Source organism: Rhinoraja longicauda, chromosome 9, assembly GCF_053455715.1.
Source record: "Rhinoraja longicauda isolate Sanriku21f chromosome 9, sRhiLon1.1, whole genome shotgun sequence".
Classification (NCBI taxonomy): Eukaryota; Metazoa; Chordata; class Chondrichthyes; order Rajiformes; family Arhynchobatidae; genus Rhinoraja; species Rhinoraja longicauda.
In genome coordinates, this window is record NC_135961.1 from 32,775,946 (window position 1) to 32,795,470 (window position 19,525).

Consider the following 19,525-nt stretch of genomic DNA (forward strand, 5'->3'; position numbering starts at 1 on the left):
GTACAGAGGGCTCAAGACAACTTCATAAATGGAAACAAAGTTAGCAGGTAGGTACAATAATTATCAACTGATTGAAAGACTGATTAAATAGGAACATGAGGGAGGGGTAACCTTTTTTTATACAAAGGGTGGTGGGTGTATGGAATGAGCTGCCGGAGGAGGTAGTTGTGACAGGTACTATCCCAATGTTTAAGAAACATTTAGATCAGTGCATAGATAGGACAGGTTTAGTAGGATATGGGCCAAACACAGGAAGATGGGACTAGTGTGGCTGGGGCATGTTGGTTGGCCTGGGCAAGTTGGACAGAAGGACCTGTTTCCACGCTGCATGACTATGATACAGCATGGAAACAAGCCCTTTGGCCCATTGAGTCTACGCTAACCGTCCATCACCCATTCACACTACTATGTTATCCCACTTTCGTTTCCACTCCTGACACACAAAGATAGCTTATACAGGGAACAGTAGCAAAAGTGGATGAATAGTAAATTATGGAAGACTTATGGCAACTCTGCATGGTACTGGGGAGAACACACCTGGAGCTTTGGGTGTTTTAATTTACTTATTTATCATGGAATAATTGAAAGATATAGCATGGAAACAGGCCCATTGGCTGACGCCAACCATCAATCATCCGTTCACACTAGTTCTATGCTATCCCACTTTCACATCCACTCCGTACACACAAGGGGCAATTTACACCAGCCAATGAACCCACAAACCTGCACTTCTTTGGGATGTGGAAAGAAACCAGAACTCCCAGGGGAAAGCCACACAGTCACAGGGAGAACATGCAAGCTCCACAAAGACAGCAGCCCAGGTCAGGATGGAATGTGGGCCTCTGGCACTGTGAGGCAGCAGCTAGTTCTGCCAGCTGCATATTTGCATTGCCCTACAGGACACGTATTTGCATTTGAGTCAGTAGAGATGAAGATCACTGGTTTATTCCCGAGGTGAAAGGTCTGATATATACAGCTGGGTTTCAGGAAAATGAGAACTTGCCGTAGTGAACGGAAAAGCTGGTTTGGGGAGGAATACGGACAGCTGATAATATAGTACAGGGCAAAGAAGAACTTGACATAATCACTTGCTGGTGTGCTAACCAATAGTTGGTGTCGTATTGAGAAATGATAGAGTCCCGATAGAAGTATATAACATTACAAGAGGCACAGACAGGGTAGACAGTCAGAACCTTTGACCCAGGATGGAAAAGTTTAATGCTCAAGGACACAGCTTTAATATGAGAAGGGCAATGTTTAAAGGAGATTTGGAGGGCAACTTTAAAACAAATATATACACACAGAGGGTGCCTGGAATGCACTGCCAGGGTTGGTGGTTGAGCCAGATACAAAAGTAGCATTTAAGAGACAGTTGGATAGACATATGGATATGCAAGGAACGGAGGGATATGGATTATGTGCAGGAATATAAGAGGTGGTGGCACAGTGTTGCAGTGGTAGAGTTGCTGCCTTACAGTGCCAGAGACCCGGGCTCGATCCTGACCTCAGGTGCTGTCTTTTCGGAGTTTGTACGTTCTCCATGTGACTGCGTGGTTTTTTTCTGGGTGCTTCGGTTTCCTCCCATGCTCCACAGACATGCAGGTTTGTAGGTTAATTGGCTTTGGTAAATTGTAAATTATCCCCAGTGTGTAGGATAGTGCTAGTGTGTGGGGTTGGCGAGGACTTGGTGGGCTGAAGCGTCTATTTTCGCGCTGTATCTCTAAAGTCTAAAGGTGGTCTTGGCATCATGTTCGGCAGAGAGATCGTGGGCCGAAGGGCCTGTTCTTGTGCTGCACGGTTCTATGTTCTATCTGGCTGGGAATATGCTATATGAATATTTTGTTCAACCTTTTAAAGTAATGGAGAAGGATAAGTTGAAACAGGGAAAAACAACTGCACCTCACATATTCCACAGTACACCTCTAGAGCAGGAAGGGGCTTACAAAGCCACCAATACGTTGAGGTAACGAAACGCAGATCAAACCCATGCTAAAAAATAAAGCTATTGCAGAGAATACATCCAAGTTGGTTATTGTTCCGTTATATTAAAAAAGTGTTTTATATTAAGCTCTGCCAGTAGACAGATTGTCTGCCAGGAACACTAATATATTCCAACAGTGAAAACCAGTGGGTGGAATTGGGAAGTGAGCAGAGGCGCTGTTTTCACCCACCTAGAGTTTTTATTACAAACAAATGTAAAAAAAACAAAGAGCCGCAGATGTGGTCTTTGTGGTAATACAACATAACAACCCACCAGTGTTGAGTAATGTTCTCTGGCTTTGGTTAACAAAAGCATCCTGACATGCAAAGGGAAAGGTTGAAACTGAGCACACTGTTTTCAAAATACCTCACAAAAAAAGTGTGAACTGGACAGCATATGGTTCACAGCACAAGAAAGCACAGATCAATCATAACAGACCAAAACAATGACACCAGGAAGACATCCCCACTCATCCTACCCCCCCCCCCCTCCCCACCACCAACCCCGAACGGTGCAGTTGTATTTGTGATACTTGAGTTGGAAATCGGACAGGTATACCCCTTTGCATTCCACAAACATGCTGCAAACTTCAGCTCATGTCACGTATATGTGGACAATTGTAGACTTTAGAGATACAGCGTGGAAACATGCTCTTCGGCCCACCAGGTCCACGCCAACCCGCGATCACTCCCGTAGACTAACACTATCCTACACGCACGGGACAATTTACAATTATTACCCAAGCCAATTAACCCACAATCCACACCGGAGGAAACCCACGCGGTCACAGGGAGAATGTACAAACAGCACCCGTGGTCAGGATCGAACCAGAGTCTCTGGCGCTGTAAGGCAGCAACTCTACCGATGGGCCACTAGCCGAAGATGACAATCAAATATGACAAGCTATTTTGCTTCCTGTTTTCTGCAAGGTTTTCCATTTTTGTACAGACCAAAACAGGGGCATTTTTGCTTTGGGGGAAGGGTGTGGGTTGATGCTAGTAAGAGAGTGATTCCCTTTAATTGAAACGCATCACACACCAGAACTTTTAGTGAAACAATTTGCAAAATCAGGCATCAACGACCAAGGACGTTTTCCTGAAATTTATACTCCAGATAAATACCAATGTAAATGCTGCTTTACCTGCTAATTCTATAGAGTAACTTTTGAATAAAACAGAAATTAGTCTTTTGTGGCCACATAAACGTTTCATGGAAAGACATTGTAAAACAGCGCTATCTCCACCAGAAACAAACAAATGATATAAGTGACCAAGATTACTGAAACGTGCTTGATGCACACTCATGGTGGCACGGTGGCGCAGTGGTAGAGTTGCTGCCTTACAGTGGCGAAGACCAGGGTTCGATCCCGACGATGGGTGCTGTCTATACGGAGTTTGCACGTTCTCCCTGTGACTGCAGGGTTTTCACTGAGATCTTCAGTTTCCTCCCACACTCCTAAGACATGCAGGTTTGTAGGTTAATTGACTTTGTATAAATGTATAAATTGTCCCTAGTGTATGTAGGATAGTATTAATATGTGGGATCACTGGTCGGCGCAGACTAGGTGGGCCAAAGGGCCTGTTTCCATGCTGTATCTCTAAAACTAAACTAAATTGCCCTGAATCATCAGCTCTATTCCTCTTCACATAAACAACCAAATGACCACAGTTCTTATGCATTGGGTACAAGTACTCATCTCCCCTCTCTCCCCCCTCCCTCCCCCCTTGGCCCAACCGTGGACCCGTTGCTGTGTGCGGGCAAGGGGGGGACAGGGAAAAGGCACTGATTTCGGCTCCGTTTCTGCAGGCCTCCAAACTATGCGGTAAATTGACCTTAGTGTGTAAAATAGAACTAGTGTGAATGGGCGATTGATGGTCGGTGCAAAAGAGAAAGCGTATAGAAGTCCAAGAACTAGAGACACTATGTGAAGGTAACAAGGCCAGGAACCAATGTAGAAACAAAATAATTACAGGTCAGAGACCTTTCATAAGAACACTCAACAGTTGCCATTTCACTCTTCAGCCACTGCCCAATGTACCAATATATCCAACATTTTGTACTTTTATGATTTCCACCATTGAGAAGGTTTCACCTCGTCAACTGTGCAGAGTTGAACTGTAGCAATTTTTCTCATATCATTTTATGATAGGCATAAAATGCTGGAGGAACTCTGTGGGTCAGGAGAAAAGGAATATATGATATTTCGGCTTGAGACCCTTCTTCTATCCTCAGTGTAAACCAGCATCTGCAGTTCTTTCCTACACATTTTCTCACATTTATGTTGTACAACAACTGTAGTCCTGAAACCCACATTGTGATATTAATGGATCAAATTCAAGTATGATAAACTCCCCCTAAGGTTGTCTACTCAATTAGGTGCAAGTGGCTATGTAAAAGGATTCATATGGCTGACATTCATTCCCGCCCAAGCAAGACAACAGGCTTTGCTAGGCCCTCAATTTGTTTGCCTAATGGCACCTTGAATGCAACCATGTGGTAAATTGGAAAATGCAAGTCAACTTTACTCTTTCATAATGGAAGAAATAAAAAAGATATGAAAATATTAAAATTCACTTACTTATCTTTCAGTATAACTTTACTCTCCTTTTTCCAGTACTCCTTGAAATCGGTACAAAACTCATGCCAGACGGTTAGTAAATGATTTGGAGTGACTTCTTTGTCTCCTGACTTTGGCTTCACGCTGAAATACGCTGCTGTTTCCAAGAAGCTGACAAAACAAAAACAAATAAATGGCATCTGAAAGGCATTTGTAATCTTTGACAATTGGTTCAAAATAGCAATGCAGTGGAACTCCATGGTTGACACCTCGATGGCTTTAGTGCTCAATTTTACAAAGAGTGCAAAACTAAAGAGTCATTTGATGCACCTGATATTTGTTGTGACACAGTTCTATTGAATTTAAAGGTTTGAAGTGCTCTCCTCATTCTTCCCGATGCAAAAGAATGCTGCAGAGCTAATCTTTTTGAAACAGAGAAAACAATTGCAGCACAGTACACCTTATTTTCAAATCTTGAAAGTCAGGAATGCAAATTATGTGACACCATTACTTCCTTGAGAAAATCAAATAGTAAATCATTTACACCTGGCAGATAGGTTCCTGAGACTGATTGCAGCAAGCTGTTTCACCCCCACAACACAACACTAGAACTCAGTGAGTCAAGCAACATCTCGGAATGGACAGATTATGTTTCCGGTCGGGACCCTTCTTCAAACCGAGTCAGGTGCCAAATGGCATACCTACTTACGTGGCAGCTAGAATAACCAGAACACCACGAATCTCGGTTATTCTTTGATAAACTGGATAACCATATAAACATAGCACAAAAAGTAAGGAAATTTGTGTTTGGTAGATTATTTCTTTGTTGTAACAATGCTTCATGGCAATAAATCTTATACCGTTGGAAAGCCTGTTTATTTCCCTTTTAAATGGTGCCACATTTGTAAGGAACATGCATTTATGGGATGAGCAGCAGAGCTGAGTATATGGGATGCGCCCATGAAAAATTTGCCAAATCTTCTCTGCCAATGCCAAACAGCTTATTCTGCCATTGACTCTTGTTTGGTGTTGTTTGGTGGATTGGATGATTGGTCTGAAGAAACCAGACATATTGGCAATTTAACAATTTATTCATTTAATAAACAGGAGCCACAGTAGCGTGTGGAAGAACCATACACAGCCACAACAGCCTGGCACCTCCTCCTCATGCTGGTCACCAGCCTGGCCACACACTGTTGTGGGATGGCATCCCATTCTTGTCAGCACCTGGGGGTACCAGAAGCTCAAAACAAGAGTCAATAGCAACAGCAGAATAAGCTGTTTGGCATTGGCAGAGAAGATTTGGCAAATTTTTCGTGGGCGCATCCCATATACTCAGCTCTGCTGCTCATCCCACAAATGCATGTTCCTTACAAATGTGGCACCATTTAAAAGGGAAATAAACAGGCTTTCCAACGGTATAAGATTTATTGCCAAGAAGCATTGTTACAACAAAGAAATAATCTACCAAACACAAATTTCCTTACTTTTTGTGCTATGTTTAGTTCTTCCAGGCAGGGTCGGGGCCAAATTACACCCAAAGCTTTGAGTCTGAAGAAGGTTCCCAGCCCGAAGCATCAACTATCCATGTTGTGCAAAGATGCTGCCTGACAACCTGAGTTACTCCAGCACTTTGTGTCCTTTTGTGTGCTAACCAGCATGTGCAGTTCTTTGTTTCGACACCCAAAGCTTAACACATTGCTGCTTAGAACAGACTGATCTGCATGCTTGGAACTGCCAATAGTTAAGAGTATACATCATTTAGTGGTAGTAAAGATGATAATTCTACCAAATCTATATATTTTTTGATTCTATCATCAATGGCAAATGCAAGCAGATCAGTAACCACAAGGCACAAATTCTAAATCAATCACAAAATAAAATAGAGATCAGGGGGGAGCGATTGGTTGGTGGTAGGGTGGTCAATCTTACCATTTGTTTAAGCAACACGTTGATGCAACTGGGAATGAACTGCCTAAAAGAGATTTGTAAGAAAATAGAACACTCGCTCTTGAAAAGGAACTGAATAAACCTGTTGAAAAATGCAAACATTGCAGGTTTACAGATAAAGAATGTCGAGTGGAATCTATAGGACGGATCCTCAAGGACCTAGCAGAAGGAGATTGACCAGGGTGGCCACCTTCTGTACGAAGATTAATCTCTGTTATAATGTTCAATTATTTTGTTTCCCTCTGGCAATATGCAAGGTGATTCATCTTGGAAGGTCCAATAAGATTGGGAAGTAGACTGCTGAAGATGTTTACCAGTCCTGGTGTCAAGCTTCAACACTTGTCAAACTTTTACAAAAAAAAATATTTTAAACATGCTAAATTGTGCTTTGAATAAAATGTATCATGATTGATGATCATCGGTTTACACTTTGAGGTTTTTTATAACACTGACTTAAAATAAGGATCTTCATGTTCACAATTTCCTTTCTTGGCTTAGACTTTGGAATGTAAAGCAATTTCTAAATTTGCAGAGAAAGTCAAACTTTATGTCATGGATTGGGAGAAAATCAATACCGAGGGGAGGTTACAAGAGGACAAACATATTTGCAGAACTGAAAATAATTGGCAAATAAAGTTCAACACGTAAATGGAAGGTATGTGGATTCATGGTAAGAAGAATAGGGAGGTCACTTGTTAGAAGGTGCAGCTTTGAATGAGTTTAGAAACAAAGGAATTTCTGTGTACAAATGCAGTGATCATTAGAAGTTATTCATAAAAAGCAAACCAAGCACTCAGATTTATTTGTGAGGGGAATGTAATGATAAGTAAGGAAGTTATGCTACATCTGTAACAAACCAAGGCTAGACCATACAAGTAGCTCACAGAGCTTTGGTCACCATTTTATAAAAAGGACACAGAGCCAAAGAAATGATGGTATACATTCCAGAATTCAGTGGTAACATATTAGAAGGTACTTAAAATTAGAAACAATCTTAATGGAGGTGATACTAAGAATATTTGGGGTGGCGCAGCAGTGGAGTTAATACCTTACAGTGCCAGAGACCTGGGTTTGATCCCGACTCCGGGTGCTGTCTGCATAGGGTTTATACGTTCTCCCTGTGACTGCATGGGTTTTTCACACATGCTCCAGTTTCCTCCCACATTCCAAAGACGCACAGGTTTGTAGTTTCACTGGCTTCGTTAAAATGGTCCCTAGTGTGTCGGATAGATCGGGTGTACTGGTGATTGCTGATCGGCATGGACTGGGCCAAAGGGCCTATTTCCATGCTGTATCTCCAAAAAATGCTTCTATTGATGAGGAAGCATATAAGTAGAGCTTAGTCAACAAGAAATGCAAGACGGTATTCAGAAGAAATTTCTTACATTAAGAATAGTGACACTATGGTACTTCTACCTCTGGGAATAGTCAATGTGAATTCCAATGATACAAGTAAAGGAATGTTGGGCAAACATGAAGAAACACTGGGTGGCATTGATCGATTCAAATGAAGATAGGGAGATTTGAGTGGAGAATAATTCTGGCGGATATGTCCCAAGGATGTTCCAGAAGTTCAGACAGTCAAGGACAAACATTTGAAATGTCTTTACTGTTCTTAAAAGGTAGCAGCAAGCAGCAGATCATTCTGCTGCAATGTGTACTTTCATAGCCCAAAAAGGATATACGTTTGATGATTTAGTGAACACTATTTGTATTAAGTGGACCAAATTAGTTATAATATGATTTCTATCAGGGACTGGAGGACCACTTAAACATTATTTTGGCAAGAAGAAAAAAAATGCATTTGCTTTGATAAGCAGAAGAAAAGCGGCCTAAGGGATAAAACAGTCTAGGGAAAAGAAAAACAGTTTCCACAAAATCTCCCTGCAGTCTCTTAAGGATACATGTTAACCATGATGGCATTGAAACTGACAAGCAATTTCAACTTTGATACTTGTGCATTGACAGCAATAAAAAAATGCCTTTCATAATTTGTAGCTTGTAGTAATAAAAATTAACTTGTAGCTATTAAGTAGACATTATCTTTGAAAATATTATAGGATGCCATTACTACTGTGAGTCTGAAACTCTCTGGGCCCAACTCACTTTTCCCCCCACTGACACATTTGTTTTCATGAAGTGATTTTCTAAAACAGGAGGCTTTGAAGGAATGAAGTTATCACATTATAGCAGAGTTATCTGCAATTCGTTTACAAGTCCCGGTAAGACACATGATAATGAAAGGTTTCTGTAGTTCCATCAGGAAAACGGTACAGAAATGTAGAAGCGCATACCTTCAAATTCAGGGACAGATTCTTCCCAGCTATCAGGCAACTGAGCTCAGTTATCAGGCAACTGAGCCATCCTATCAACTAAAGAGTGATCCAAATCTACCATCTACATCATTGGAGACCCTAGAAACCATCTTTAATCAGACTTTATCTTGCACTAAATGTTATTCTCTTTATCCTGTATCTGTACACAGTGGACAGCTCAATTGTAATCATGTATGGTCTATCTAGTCTTGGCTGGACAATATGCATCAAAAAAGCTTTTTACTGTACCTCAGTACGTGTGACAATTACCTAAACACAACAGTAAAAGTGTCCTTTTTAAAACAAAGTGTTGCTATCCAGGTCATCTATGCAATGGCTATTCTTTATAAAATAGTGCAATGGGATTTTTATATCTACAACAGACTGGGCCTCAATTTCACATCGCCTCTGATAATGCTGTTCTCCCTCAACGCTGCAATGGATGATAGCCTTGATAATTGCACATAAGTGTCTGCAACCTTTTGATTTGTGTGCTAGGCCAAGGCTCAGGATTAGCCAAGGATTAACTACTTAGAGCTTGTAAGTCACCAAATCTGTGCTAAGCCGTCTTCCACCTTCATTATTCTTTGTTCAACGTTTCTCAAACTGTTTTCAATTTGATGGCAGCAGAATCTTCCCTCCTATCCCTTGATGTGTAAACCATCATGTGCAAAGAGTGCGGGGGGGGGGGGATATTTGGGTGAATGCCACGTTTCCTTTCAGATGCCTTCAATCCTCCTTGTACCTTCCTACGTCCTATTCTGCCAGTTAAACAGACCTGAAAATTCTCCCCCCCGTGACCCCTTGTGGAAACTGACCAGAGAACAGACGACAAAGCAGCTGATGACAATATGTCTGCCATTCAACACAAAGACCTAGGCGCTTAGTGAGAATGTCACTGCTCTGTTTCGGGACGTATGACTATAAAACACTCAGCACTCTTATCATATATCATATCATATATATACAGCCGGAAACAGGCCTTTTCGGCCCACCAAGTCCGTGCCGCCCAACGATCCCCGTACATTAACACTATCCTACACCCACTAGGGACAATTTTTACATTTACCCAGCCAATTAACCTACATACCTGTACGTCTTTGGAGTGTGGGAGGAAACCGAAGATCTCGGAGAAAACCCACGCAGGTCACGGGGAGAAAGTACAAACTCCTTACAGTGCAGCACCCGTAGTCAGGATCGAACCTGAGTCTCTGGCGCTGCATTCGCCGTAAAGCAGCAACTCTACCGCTGCGCTACCGCTACTCTTGTTTGACCCCTCATGTTTATCCCACTTTTCAGACACAAGACAGATCCACATCTCAATCCCATGTATTCAAAGAGAGGTGGTTTACCAGAATGCTGCCTGATTTAGAGGTTTTCAGCTACAAGGAGAGATTGGATAGACTTTTTTCATAAGTTTATAAGAGCAGAATTAGGCCTTTCGGTCCATCATGTCTACTCCGCCATTCAATCATGGCTGATTTACCTTTACCTCTCAACCCCATTCTTCTGCCTTCTCCCCATAACCCAGGACACCCATCATAATCAACAACCTGCTAATCTCCGCCTTAAAAATATCCATTGACGGTCTCCACAGCTAGCAGTGGCAATGAATTCCACAGATTCACCACCCTCTGACTAAAGAAATTAAAAGGTACATCCTTTTATTCTGAGGCTATGGCCTCTGGTCCTAGACTGTCCTGTGAATGAAACATCCTCTTCACATCCACTCTATTCAACTTGTAGTGTTTTCACTGAAACCTCAGAGGGTGAGGGGAGACGATAGAGGTATATACAATTATGAGAAGCATAGATAGGGGAGACAATCAGAACCTTTCTCCCAAGGTGGGAATGTCCAACACCAAGTTTTATGGAGGTGTGTGGGGCAGGTTTTTCTTTACACAGAGTGGTGGGAGCCTGGAAGGCATTGCCAGGGGTGGCGGTGAAAGCAGACACCAGAGTGGCATTCAAGAGGCTTTTGGATTGGCACATGGAAGTGCAGGGAATAGTGGGATATGGGTCATGTACAGACAGATGAGTTCAGTTTAACTTGACATCCATGTTCGGCACAAATATTGTGAGCTGAAGGCCCTGTTCCTGTGCTGTACTATTCTATATTCAAACATTTTGTAAACATTTAAGTCTCGAAATATTCACGAATCAACACCAATGAACCAAAACATTATGACCTGATAAGCCAAAACATTATGACCACCTGCCTAATATGCTGTTGGTCCTCCGTGTGCAACCCCATATGCAGCAGGGTGCGATGCACTGTGTATTGTGACACATTCCTCCCGTGACCACCATTAAAACTTTCTGTGACTTGTGCCACAGTAGACCTTCTGTCGGTTCGGACCAGATGGGATAGCATTCGTTGCCATCGTGCATCGACGAGCCTTGGGTGCCCAACACCCTGTCGCCGGTTTGTAGTTTGTCCCTCCTCAGACCACTGTCAGTAGGTACTCACCAATGCTGACCGGGAGCACCCCACAAGCCTTGCCTTTTCAGAGGTGGTCCGGCCCAGTCGTCTGGCTCTAACAATTTGGCCCTTGTTAAAGTCGCTCAGGTCTTTACTCCTGCCCATTTCTCCTGCATCCAACACATCAACTTCAAGAACTGACTGTTCACTTGCTGCCTAATATATCCCACCCCTTGACAGGTGCCATTGTAACAAGATAATCAATGTTATTCACTTCACCTGTCAGTGGTCATAATAGTTTGGCTCATTGGTGTATAATCACTGAATATGCAACATTTGCCTTTAAACAAAAAATACGGCAGTGTAACTTAACAAATATAAATCTCAGCAATTGAACCTATCTGAAGGATAAAATGAAATGTGCATGTCTGGGTGGTATATTTTCAGCAAATGCTAATGTGAACGTTTTCTGGCTTCCTAAGAGACTCATGTAAATGCTCAGTGCTAGTAAACTTTTTTAAAAAATGCATACAACACTACCCGTTGTGAAATAAAACCACCAAGTTATCTATGAAGGCATTGAGAGAATACTGAAGCTGCTTCCTGATGTAAGCAAGATTATGATCAAACCATGCCTCTTCTCAAGGCTGCTTTGAGTCATTTCCTAAGCATGATTTTTATTTGGGAGAGTTTGTGGAGAACTAATAAAGGCTGTATATTGCATTTGTTTCCATTTTCTTTAGCACCATTCAGCAAATGACAAGATCACTGTCTCAGTCTGCCCCAGACCCATAATATTTATCTATCCATGGGGAAGCCAAATTCAAAGTTGGAATGAAAGCTGCCCAGCAGCTTATATCATCGCTCAAGTAGTGGAAAAGTAGATACGAAGTGCTCATGTTGGACCTGCCAAAGTGACGGTCACAGAGAACCACACAACAGGAGGCACAGCAGTGCAGCGGTAGAGTTGCTGCCTTACAGTGCCAGAGACCCGGATTCGATCCTGACTACGCATGCTGTCTATACAAAGTTTGTACGTTCTCCCTGTGACCGCATGGGTTCACTCTGGGTGCTCCAGATTCCTCCCACACTCCAAAGACATACAGGTTTGTAGGTCAATCCCTAGTGAGTAGGATAGAACTAGTGTATGGGGTGATCGCTGGTCGTCGCGGACTCTGTGAGCCAAAGGGCTGGTTTCCGCGCTGTATCTCTAAAGCCTAAAGTCTAAGCAATAGTGCAGAGTCCGAGGCCAGACTAACACAGTGAAGCATGGTAAGTAATTTGACTTATTAAAGTACAAGCCACATAGAGTAGAACCACATTGGTAAGAGAAGTCTTAATTACATCAGAGTAGACAACCACATGTGCAATTAATTGGTTCCCAGGCAATTTCAAACCCCATGTTTACTTGAAAGCAAAGTTCTCTGAACTGCAAAATCATTCAATTTGGTGCTAAACTTCTCCCTCAGGTGTCTAATTAAATGCAAACACCACGTACACTCTATACACTTCCAACACAAGATAAAGATCTTACTCCTGCCTCACCAGAGCTCAACCACCTTTCCCTTTCAGTTATATTATAGAGTAGAAACATTGCAGAAGCTTCTTCGTACTCAAAAGAACTCAAAGTGCCAGTCTGAAAAAGGGTCTCAACCAAAAACGTTATCTATCCATTTTCTCCAGGGATGCTGCCTGACCCACTGAGTTACGCCATCTCTTTGTGTCCTTTCATTTATATTGTACGTCCCCCTCCGATTTTCTGGCAACTAGTGGTCCGGCACCTCATGTAATGTGGTTAAAATTACGAGAGTGCATTTGAAATCACCCCCCGGAAAATATGGCGCCGCAGCCAGGTGAGGCAGCTGATCACAACCTCACCGGGCCTTCCGTGCCGATCGGCGGGTGGAAATCGCCCCCTGCAGAAGGGGCTCTGGAACACTGACCCAGCCGGAGCGGGCAGATCCGTTCCCATAGCCGATTTCCGAGGTTGACTTTGCCGGCTGGTATCTCGGCTCCTAGGCAGACCGTTCTGGTACCATTGGACTCTTCTCGGAGGCCATGACCTCTGGTCCGACAAAAAGGCTCTGGAACCAAAGGTGCCGGAAAATCGGTGGTGGACCTGTACCATTAAAAAGGAGACAGGGGAGTGGGCGCATGCAGGATTTAAGAGGATGACGATAATGAATGATCTCGTGCTATCCACTTTGCTGCTGTAACACTGTAAATTTCCCCGGTGTGGGACGAATAAAGAAATATATTATTATCATTATTATTATTATAACAAGTTTATACATAATCAGGAAAGGATGAACAGGAAGAGGCACTTTATTCTTGTGAAAAGGCAGCCAGGAGATAATCTGCCTATAGTCTGTAAAGTAAAAGAGGCTTCTGATAGAATGAACACTGAGGGAGTGCTTTCACATGTGGGAAGAACAAATCTAGAAGCCATCAACAAAATAATTAGAAACAAACTCACTACTACAGAATCTGAGATACATTTAAGGGGAGACTAGCCAAGAGATAGTTTTGATAAGACAAGGCAGGAGAAAGTGCGAGCAGCTTAAACAGGTGACATGGACACGCTGGGCTGATTGAGCCACTTCTGTGCTGGATATCCATGCCAATCCACCTAATCCTGTTCCAGATAACCTGGCTGCTCACTTCATGAAGTGATAACATGTCCCATGTACGGATCAGGTTCAGGTTGGGCACGCGCGCGCACACTCACGGACACGTGCGTGCACACGCACGGACACACAGGAGGATGAGGGGTGATCTTATAGAGGTGTATAAAATCATGAGAGGAATACATCAGGTGGATGTTCAGAGTCTCTTGCCCAGAGTGCGGGAATTGAGAACCAAGGGGTTTAGGTTTAAGTTGAAAGGGCAAAGATTTTTTCAAAGGGTGAAAAAATTTGAACGGGTACATGGATAGGAAACACGGGCAGCTGGGACTGGCGTAGATGGGGCATCTTGGTCGGCATAGACATGTTGGGCTGAAGTACCTGTTTCCGTGCTGTTTGACTAAATATTCAAACACATGTTCAATCCTACCAATTTTAACTGTGGACAAATGCTTCTCCGTAACATCATCACCAATCCAAGCACAACCCGATGATTCAGTGTGATACATCCAACAAGCAGCTACCATCATCTCTAATTGGGAAATCATCTTTTTACTCAACCATATACATAATACAGTGATTACAGACTAATCAGTTGCAATTATTTTTAAACTGTTTTGTTGCTAAACACAGTACCACAATGCGTCTTGGGTTCTGCAATGTGGCTTCACAAGACCAGAGATTCCCACACTACACTCTTTGCTGCACCTCATTTGAGAGATCGTTCTGTTTGCCCTCAACCACTTCTTGGTCCTTCACGTGCATCCTCTCTAAATGTATCACACCACCACATTCCCACAGGGGAAGAGCAGAAGTGAAAGAAGACATCTCTAAGTATTGGTTATGTTATGAGATTGGAAGAGTCATAAAGCCACAAAGAACAGAAACAGGTAGAGCTGCTGACTTACAGCGCCAGAGACCCGGGTTTGATCCTGACTACGAGTTCTCTCTGTGTGGAGTTTGTACATTCTCCCCGTGACTGCGTGGGTTTTCTCCGGGTGCTCCGGTTTCCTTCCACACTCCAAAGACGTGCAGGTTTGCAGGTCGTGTAAGAAGGAACTGCAAATGCTGGTTTAAACCGAAGATAAGACACAAAAAGCTGGAGTAACTCAGCAGGACAGGCAACATCTCTGGAGAGAAGGAATGGGTGATGTTTCGGGTTCAGAAACTTCTTCAGGCTGGTTAGGGATAAGGGAATTGAGAGATATAGACGGTGATACCCTTGTGTGTCTATCGCAGGTTTGTAGGTTAATTGGCTTTGATAGAAATTGTAAATTGTCCCTGGTAGTGTAGGGGGTTATCGCTGGTCAGCGCAGACTTGGTGGGCCGAAGGGCCTGTTTCCACACTGTATCTCTAAAGTTTAAAGTAAAGTAAAATTGGCAGCAATTCTCAAAATGCACAAGTGAAAAAGCTTCTTAAAACATCAGTCCCATTTAACAAAGAACAGCTCATCAGTGCAGGCTTTGTGCAGACAGTGAGAGAAGCGTTGAATGCTTATCTATGGCTTTCACTGTTTAGTGAACAGTTCACGATAAACAGAAAGGTAAGTGCACTGAATCCATTTTCTTGTCAGACCTGGTTATTGTAATGGATTAATCAAGACATTTGGTCGGTGCAGTTGTAAACACTAGCAATGTGGCTTTGTGTAAATCCAACATTTAATTTTCACCTGACACAGGCTAAATTGCTCAAGTGCCAAGCTCTTTTTTATTACACTTATCAATATTGTAAACTCAATGATGTCATTTGTTTGCCGATTACTGAAAACATTCCATGTCACATCTCCAGTGCGGCCAGACCGGAGCCTTCGCTGTCTGACTGCTTACGTTGTATAAACACAGACCTGCGTAGTTTCATCACATCATAAAACACCTATTCATAAATATCTTGGATAAAGTGCCTATTTTGATGTAAATATTTCACCTTTTCACTGGGTGGCTTTTGTGTAATAATCTACTACCCTTGGATTTAATGAAAAGCAATTGGTTTAGTGTGTTTAGTTTAGTTTAGAGGTACAGTGTGGAAACGGTCCCTTTGGCCCTTCGAGTCTGTGCCGACCAGCGATCACTCCCATACACTAACACTATCCAACACACTAGAGACAACTTACGCTTTACAGAAGCCAATAAACCTAAAAATCCGGAGCACCCGGGGAAAATGCAGTCATAGGGAGAACATACAAACTCCGTACAGACGTACACTCCGAACAATCAAACTCCGTACAGACGTACACTCCGAACATACAAACTCCATACAGACGTACATTCCGAACATACAAACTCCGTACAGACGTACACTCCGAACATACAAACTCCGTACAGATCCATGGTCAGGATCAAACCCGGGTTTTTGGCGCTGCACCACCATATCGCCCAATGTTTAATATTCATTCGTGTCTCAATGTGGGAAAACATGACTTGTGTATGGGTTAGAAGTTAACATTTAAATTGTTTTTAATTAAATAACACCATGTGTTGCCACTTCTTTTGAGAACCTACAGACAGTTAAGTCTGAAGAAGGGTCTCGACCCGAAACATCACCCATTCCTTCTCTCCAGAGATGTTGCCTGGCCCGCTGAGTTACTCCAGCATTTTTTTTTGTCTACCTTCGATATGTACCAGCATCTGCAGTTTTTTTCCTAGACAGTTACCACTGATAATTTAGTTTAGAGATACAGCATGGAAACGAGCCCTTCGGCCTACTAAGTAAATACCAACCATGAATCACCCGTTCACACTAGTTCCATATTATCCCATTTTCCCTAGACACTAGGGACAATTTACAGAGGCCTATTAACCAACAAACCCGCATGCCTTGGGATGTGGGAGGAAACTGGAGCGCCAGGAAGAAGCCCACGTGGTCACAGGGTGAACTTGCAAACTCCACCCAGACAGCACCCAAGGTCAGGATCAAACCAGATCTCTGGTGCTGTGAGGTTGCAGCTCTACCAGCTGCACCACTGTGCCGCCCACTGAAAAGCAATTTCAATTTAGAAAGCATACACAAGTCACTTTTTTTCCCCACATTGAGCCACCAATGAACATTAAACACATTAAAGATAGACACAATGTGCTGGAGTAACTTTGCTGGTCAGGCAGCATCTCTGGAGAAAAAGGATAGACGATGTTTTGGGTAGGGATACTTCCTCAGATTGATAATCTCCTTAAGTATCAACCAGCATCTGCAGTTTTTACATTAAACACCTTAATCCTAGTTCATTGAATCTTTCACTTGTCCCTGCTCAATCTCTCTCCTCCTCAGGTGTTATTGTTAAGCAGTCTCAAACCTCCACTTTAACATTCACGTTAGAGCTACAGAGAACTGCCATTATGGAAGAAATAGCACTGAATTCTAGATTTAACCTTGATCAAGGAAATGGAATGTCCATTTCTGGAACGTGAAGTTCAACAATCATTCAATTTGCTTAACTATACGCCCAAATGACGTGTAAATGCAGCCAACAAGTTTTGTATTTAAAGAACTATAAACCCGACTGGCTTTATAAATCGTCTTTAAAAGGTTACTGCTTGGATCAGTCACAGTTAGCGAAATACCAACAGTCTGTAAAACTTTAAACTGCCAATTCCTTCTGTACACTTGTACCAGTGTGAACTCTGATTTTAACCTCCTCCATCCTAAGAATTTTAGGAATTTCAACTTTCAATGGAAAAGTCCTATGAGGAAAGTTAATCTTCAAGGCTTGATGCGTAGTCAGCATTACAATGTGCCCAGTGGTGGCAAGTTTTTTTCCAACTGCACAATCAATAAATTAGCCTCGTGGAAGAAGAGGGAGTCCAACAAATGCCTCTACTATTTGCAAGTGTAAGTGCCTATTCAATTCAAACGCTGAAAACCTTTGGTTTGGATGTGTAATCTCTTTAAATGGGGCCAAACAATCCAAAATGTATTAAATTATACAAATAGTTTACTTTTACTTTTCACGTGGTCATAAGTGATAGGAGTAGAATTAGGCCATTCGGCCCATCAAGCCGACTTCACCATTCAATCATGGCTGATCTCCCTCCTAACCCCATTCTCCTGTCATCTCCCCATAACCTCTGACACCTGTACTAATCAAGAATCTATCTATCTCTGCCTTAAAAATGTCCACTGACGGCCTCCACAGCCTTCTGTGGCAAAGAATTCCACAGATTCACCACCCTCTGACTTTTCACATATTTACGGTAGAATAAAGTTCTGTTCTCCTCAAAAGACAATGTCTTTTGGACATTTTTCTTTGTGAACTGGTGTGAATGGGCGATTGATGAACGGTGTGGACAGGATGGGTCGAAGGGCTTGGCTCCATGCTGCTCCCACCTGCCACCCCCTTCATTTAATCCTACTAGTGGGCTCGAAACGTCAACTGTTTATTTCCCTCAACAGATGCTGCCTGAGTTCCTCCAGCTGCTGTCCTTATTTTTTGTTACAGATTCAAGCATCTGCAGACTCTTAAGTCTCCAGAGTTAACCTCCCCTTCTCACAGATGCAGCCTGACCTGAATATTTCCAACAATTTCTGTTTGGATTTCAGATTTAGAGTCATATACAGCGTAGAAACAGGCCCTTTGTACAGAAGACGTGTGAAAACGCACACCTCCAGATTCAGGGACAGTTTCTTCCCAGCTGTTATCTGGCAACTAAATCATCCTACCACAACCAGAGAGCAGCGCTGAACTACTATCTATCTCTTTGGTGACCATCGGACTATCCTTAATCTGTCTTTTCTGACTTTATATTGCACTAAACGTTATTCCCTTATTATGTATCTATACACCATAAATGGCTAGATTGTAATCATGTTTGGTTTTCTGCTGACTGGAAAGCACACAACAAAAGCTTTTCACTGTACCTCAGTTCACGTGACAGTAAACTGAACTAGGGTTTGGCCTAACTTGCCGACACCGGCCAACATGCCCCTTCTACATGAGTATCCCCTGCCTGTGTTTGGTCCATATCCTTCTAAACTTATCCTATCCACGTACCAGTCCAAATGATTTTTGAACAATATGATAATACCTGCCTCAACTACCTCCTCCAGCAGCTCATTCCATATACCAATATTCCATATACCTACCATCCCTGTGTGTAAAAAAGTTGCCCTCTGGTTCCTATTAAATCTTTCCCTCCTCACCTTAAACCTATTTCCAGCACCAGCAATTTATTTTTTGATTTTCATTTTATGGTTTAATATCTCTTACCACCATTTTATCAATTAGGAACATGAAATAACATTTCAGTGGTGTATGCATTCTGTAAATGGATGAATACTGTATTGAAAATTGGAATGATAGAGTCTAAAAGAAGTGGCAGTCGAAGCCATAGAGTTTGTGCAGAGCAAAATAAAGGCAGCGAAATAGGTTCAGGCACCTTTCGTTTTACACGGGGGTTACATGCGTGAAAAGCAGTGTGTAATTCAAAAAGGCTTAATTTAAACATCAATATCAATCAATATATCGTTATTGTCATTGTACAAGTACAACGAGATTAAGAATGCCACTTCCATATCGATGCTATAAAATAAATAAACGGCAAAAACAAAAAACAACAAAAAGGGAGAAGAAAAAAAAAGAAACACGGTAAAGTGCAAATAGGTTCATACAGGGTCAATTGTGCCAGATGACCCTGGGGGCAGAGACAGATCATGGGGGGCTCTCAGCAGGTCTGATTCAGAGCAGC

The 19,525-nt window shown here is 42.5% G+C and overlaps 1 protein-coding gene across 1 annotated transcript in view; it reads right to left on the reverse strand.

The window, feature by feature from the left end:
• The window catches only part of fmn2b (formin 2b), a 326,311-nt gene that overhangs the window by 43,572 nt on the left and 263,214 nt on the right, over positions 1 to 19,525 (reverse strand). The window contains exon 16 of the mRNA XM_078405062.1: positions 4,560 to 4,709. Within this exon, the coding sequence (XP_078261188.1) occupies positions 4,560 to 4,709 (150 nt within the window). The remainder of the gene's footprint in view (positions 1 to 4,559; positions 4,710 to 19,525) is intronic.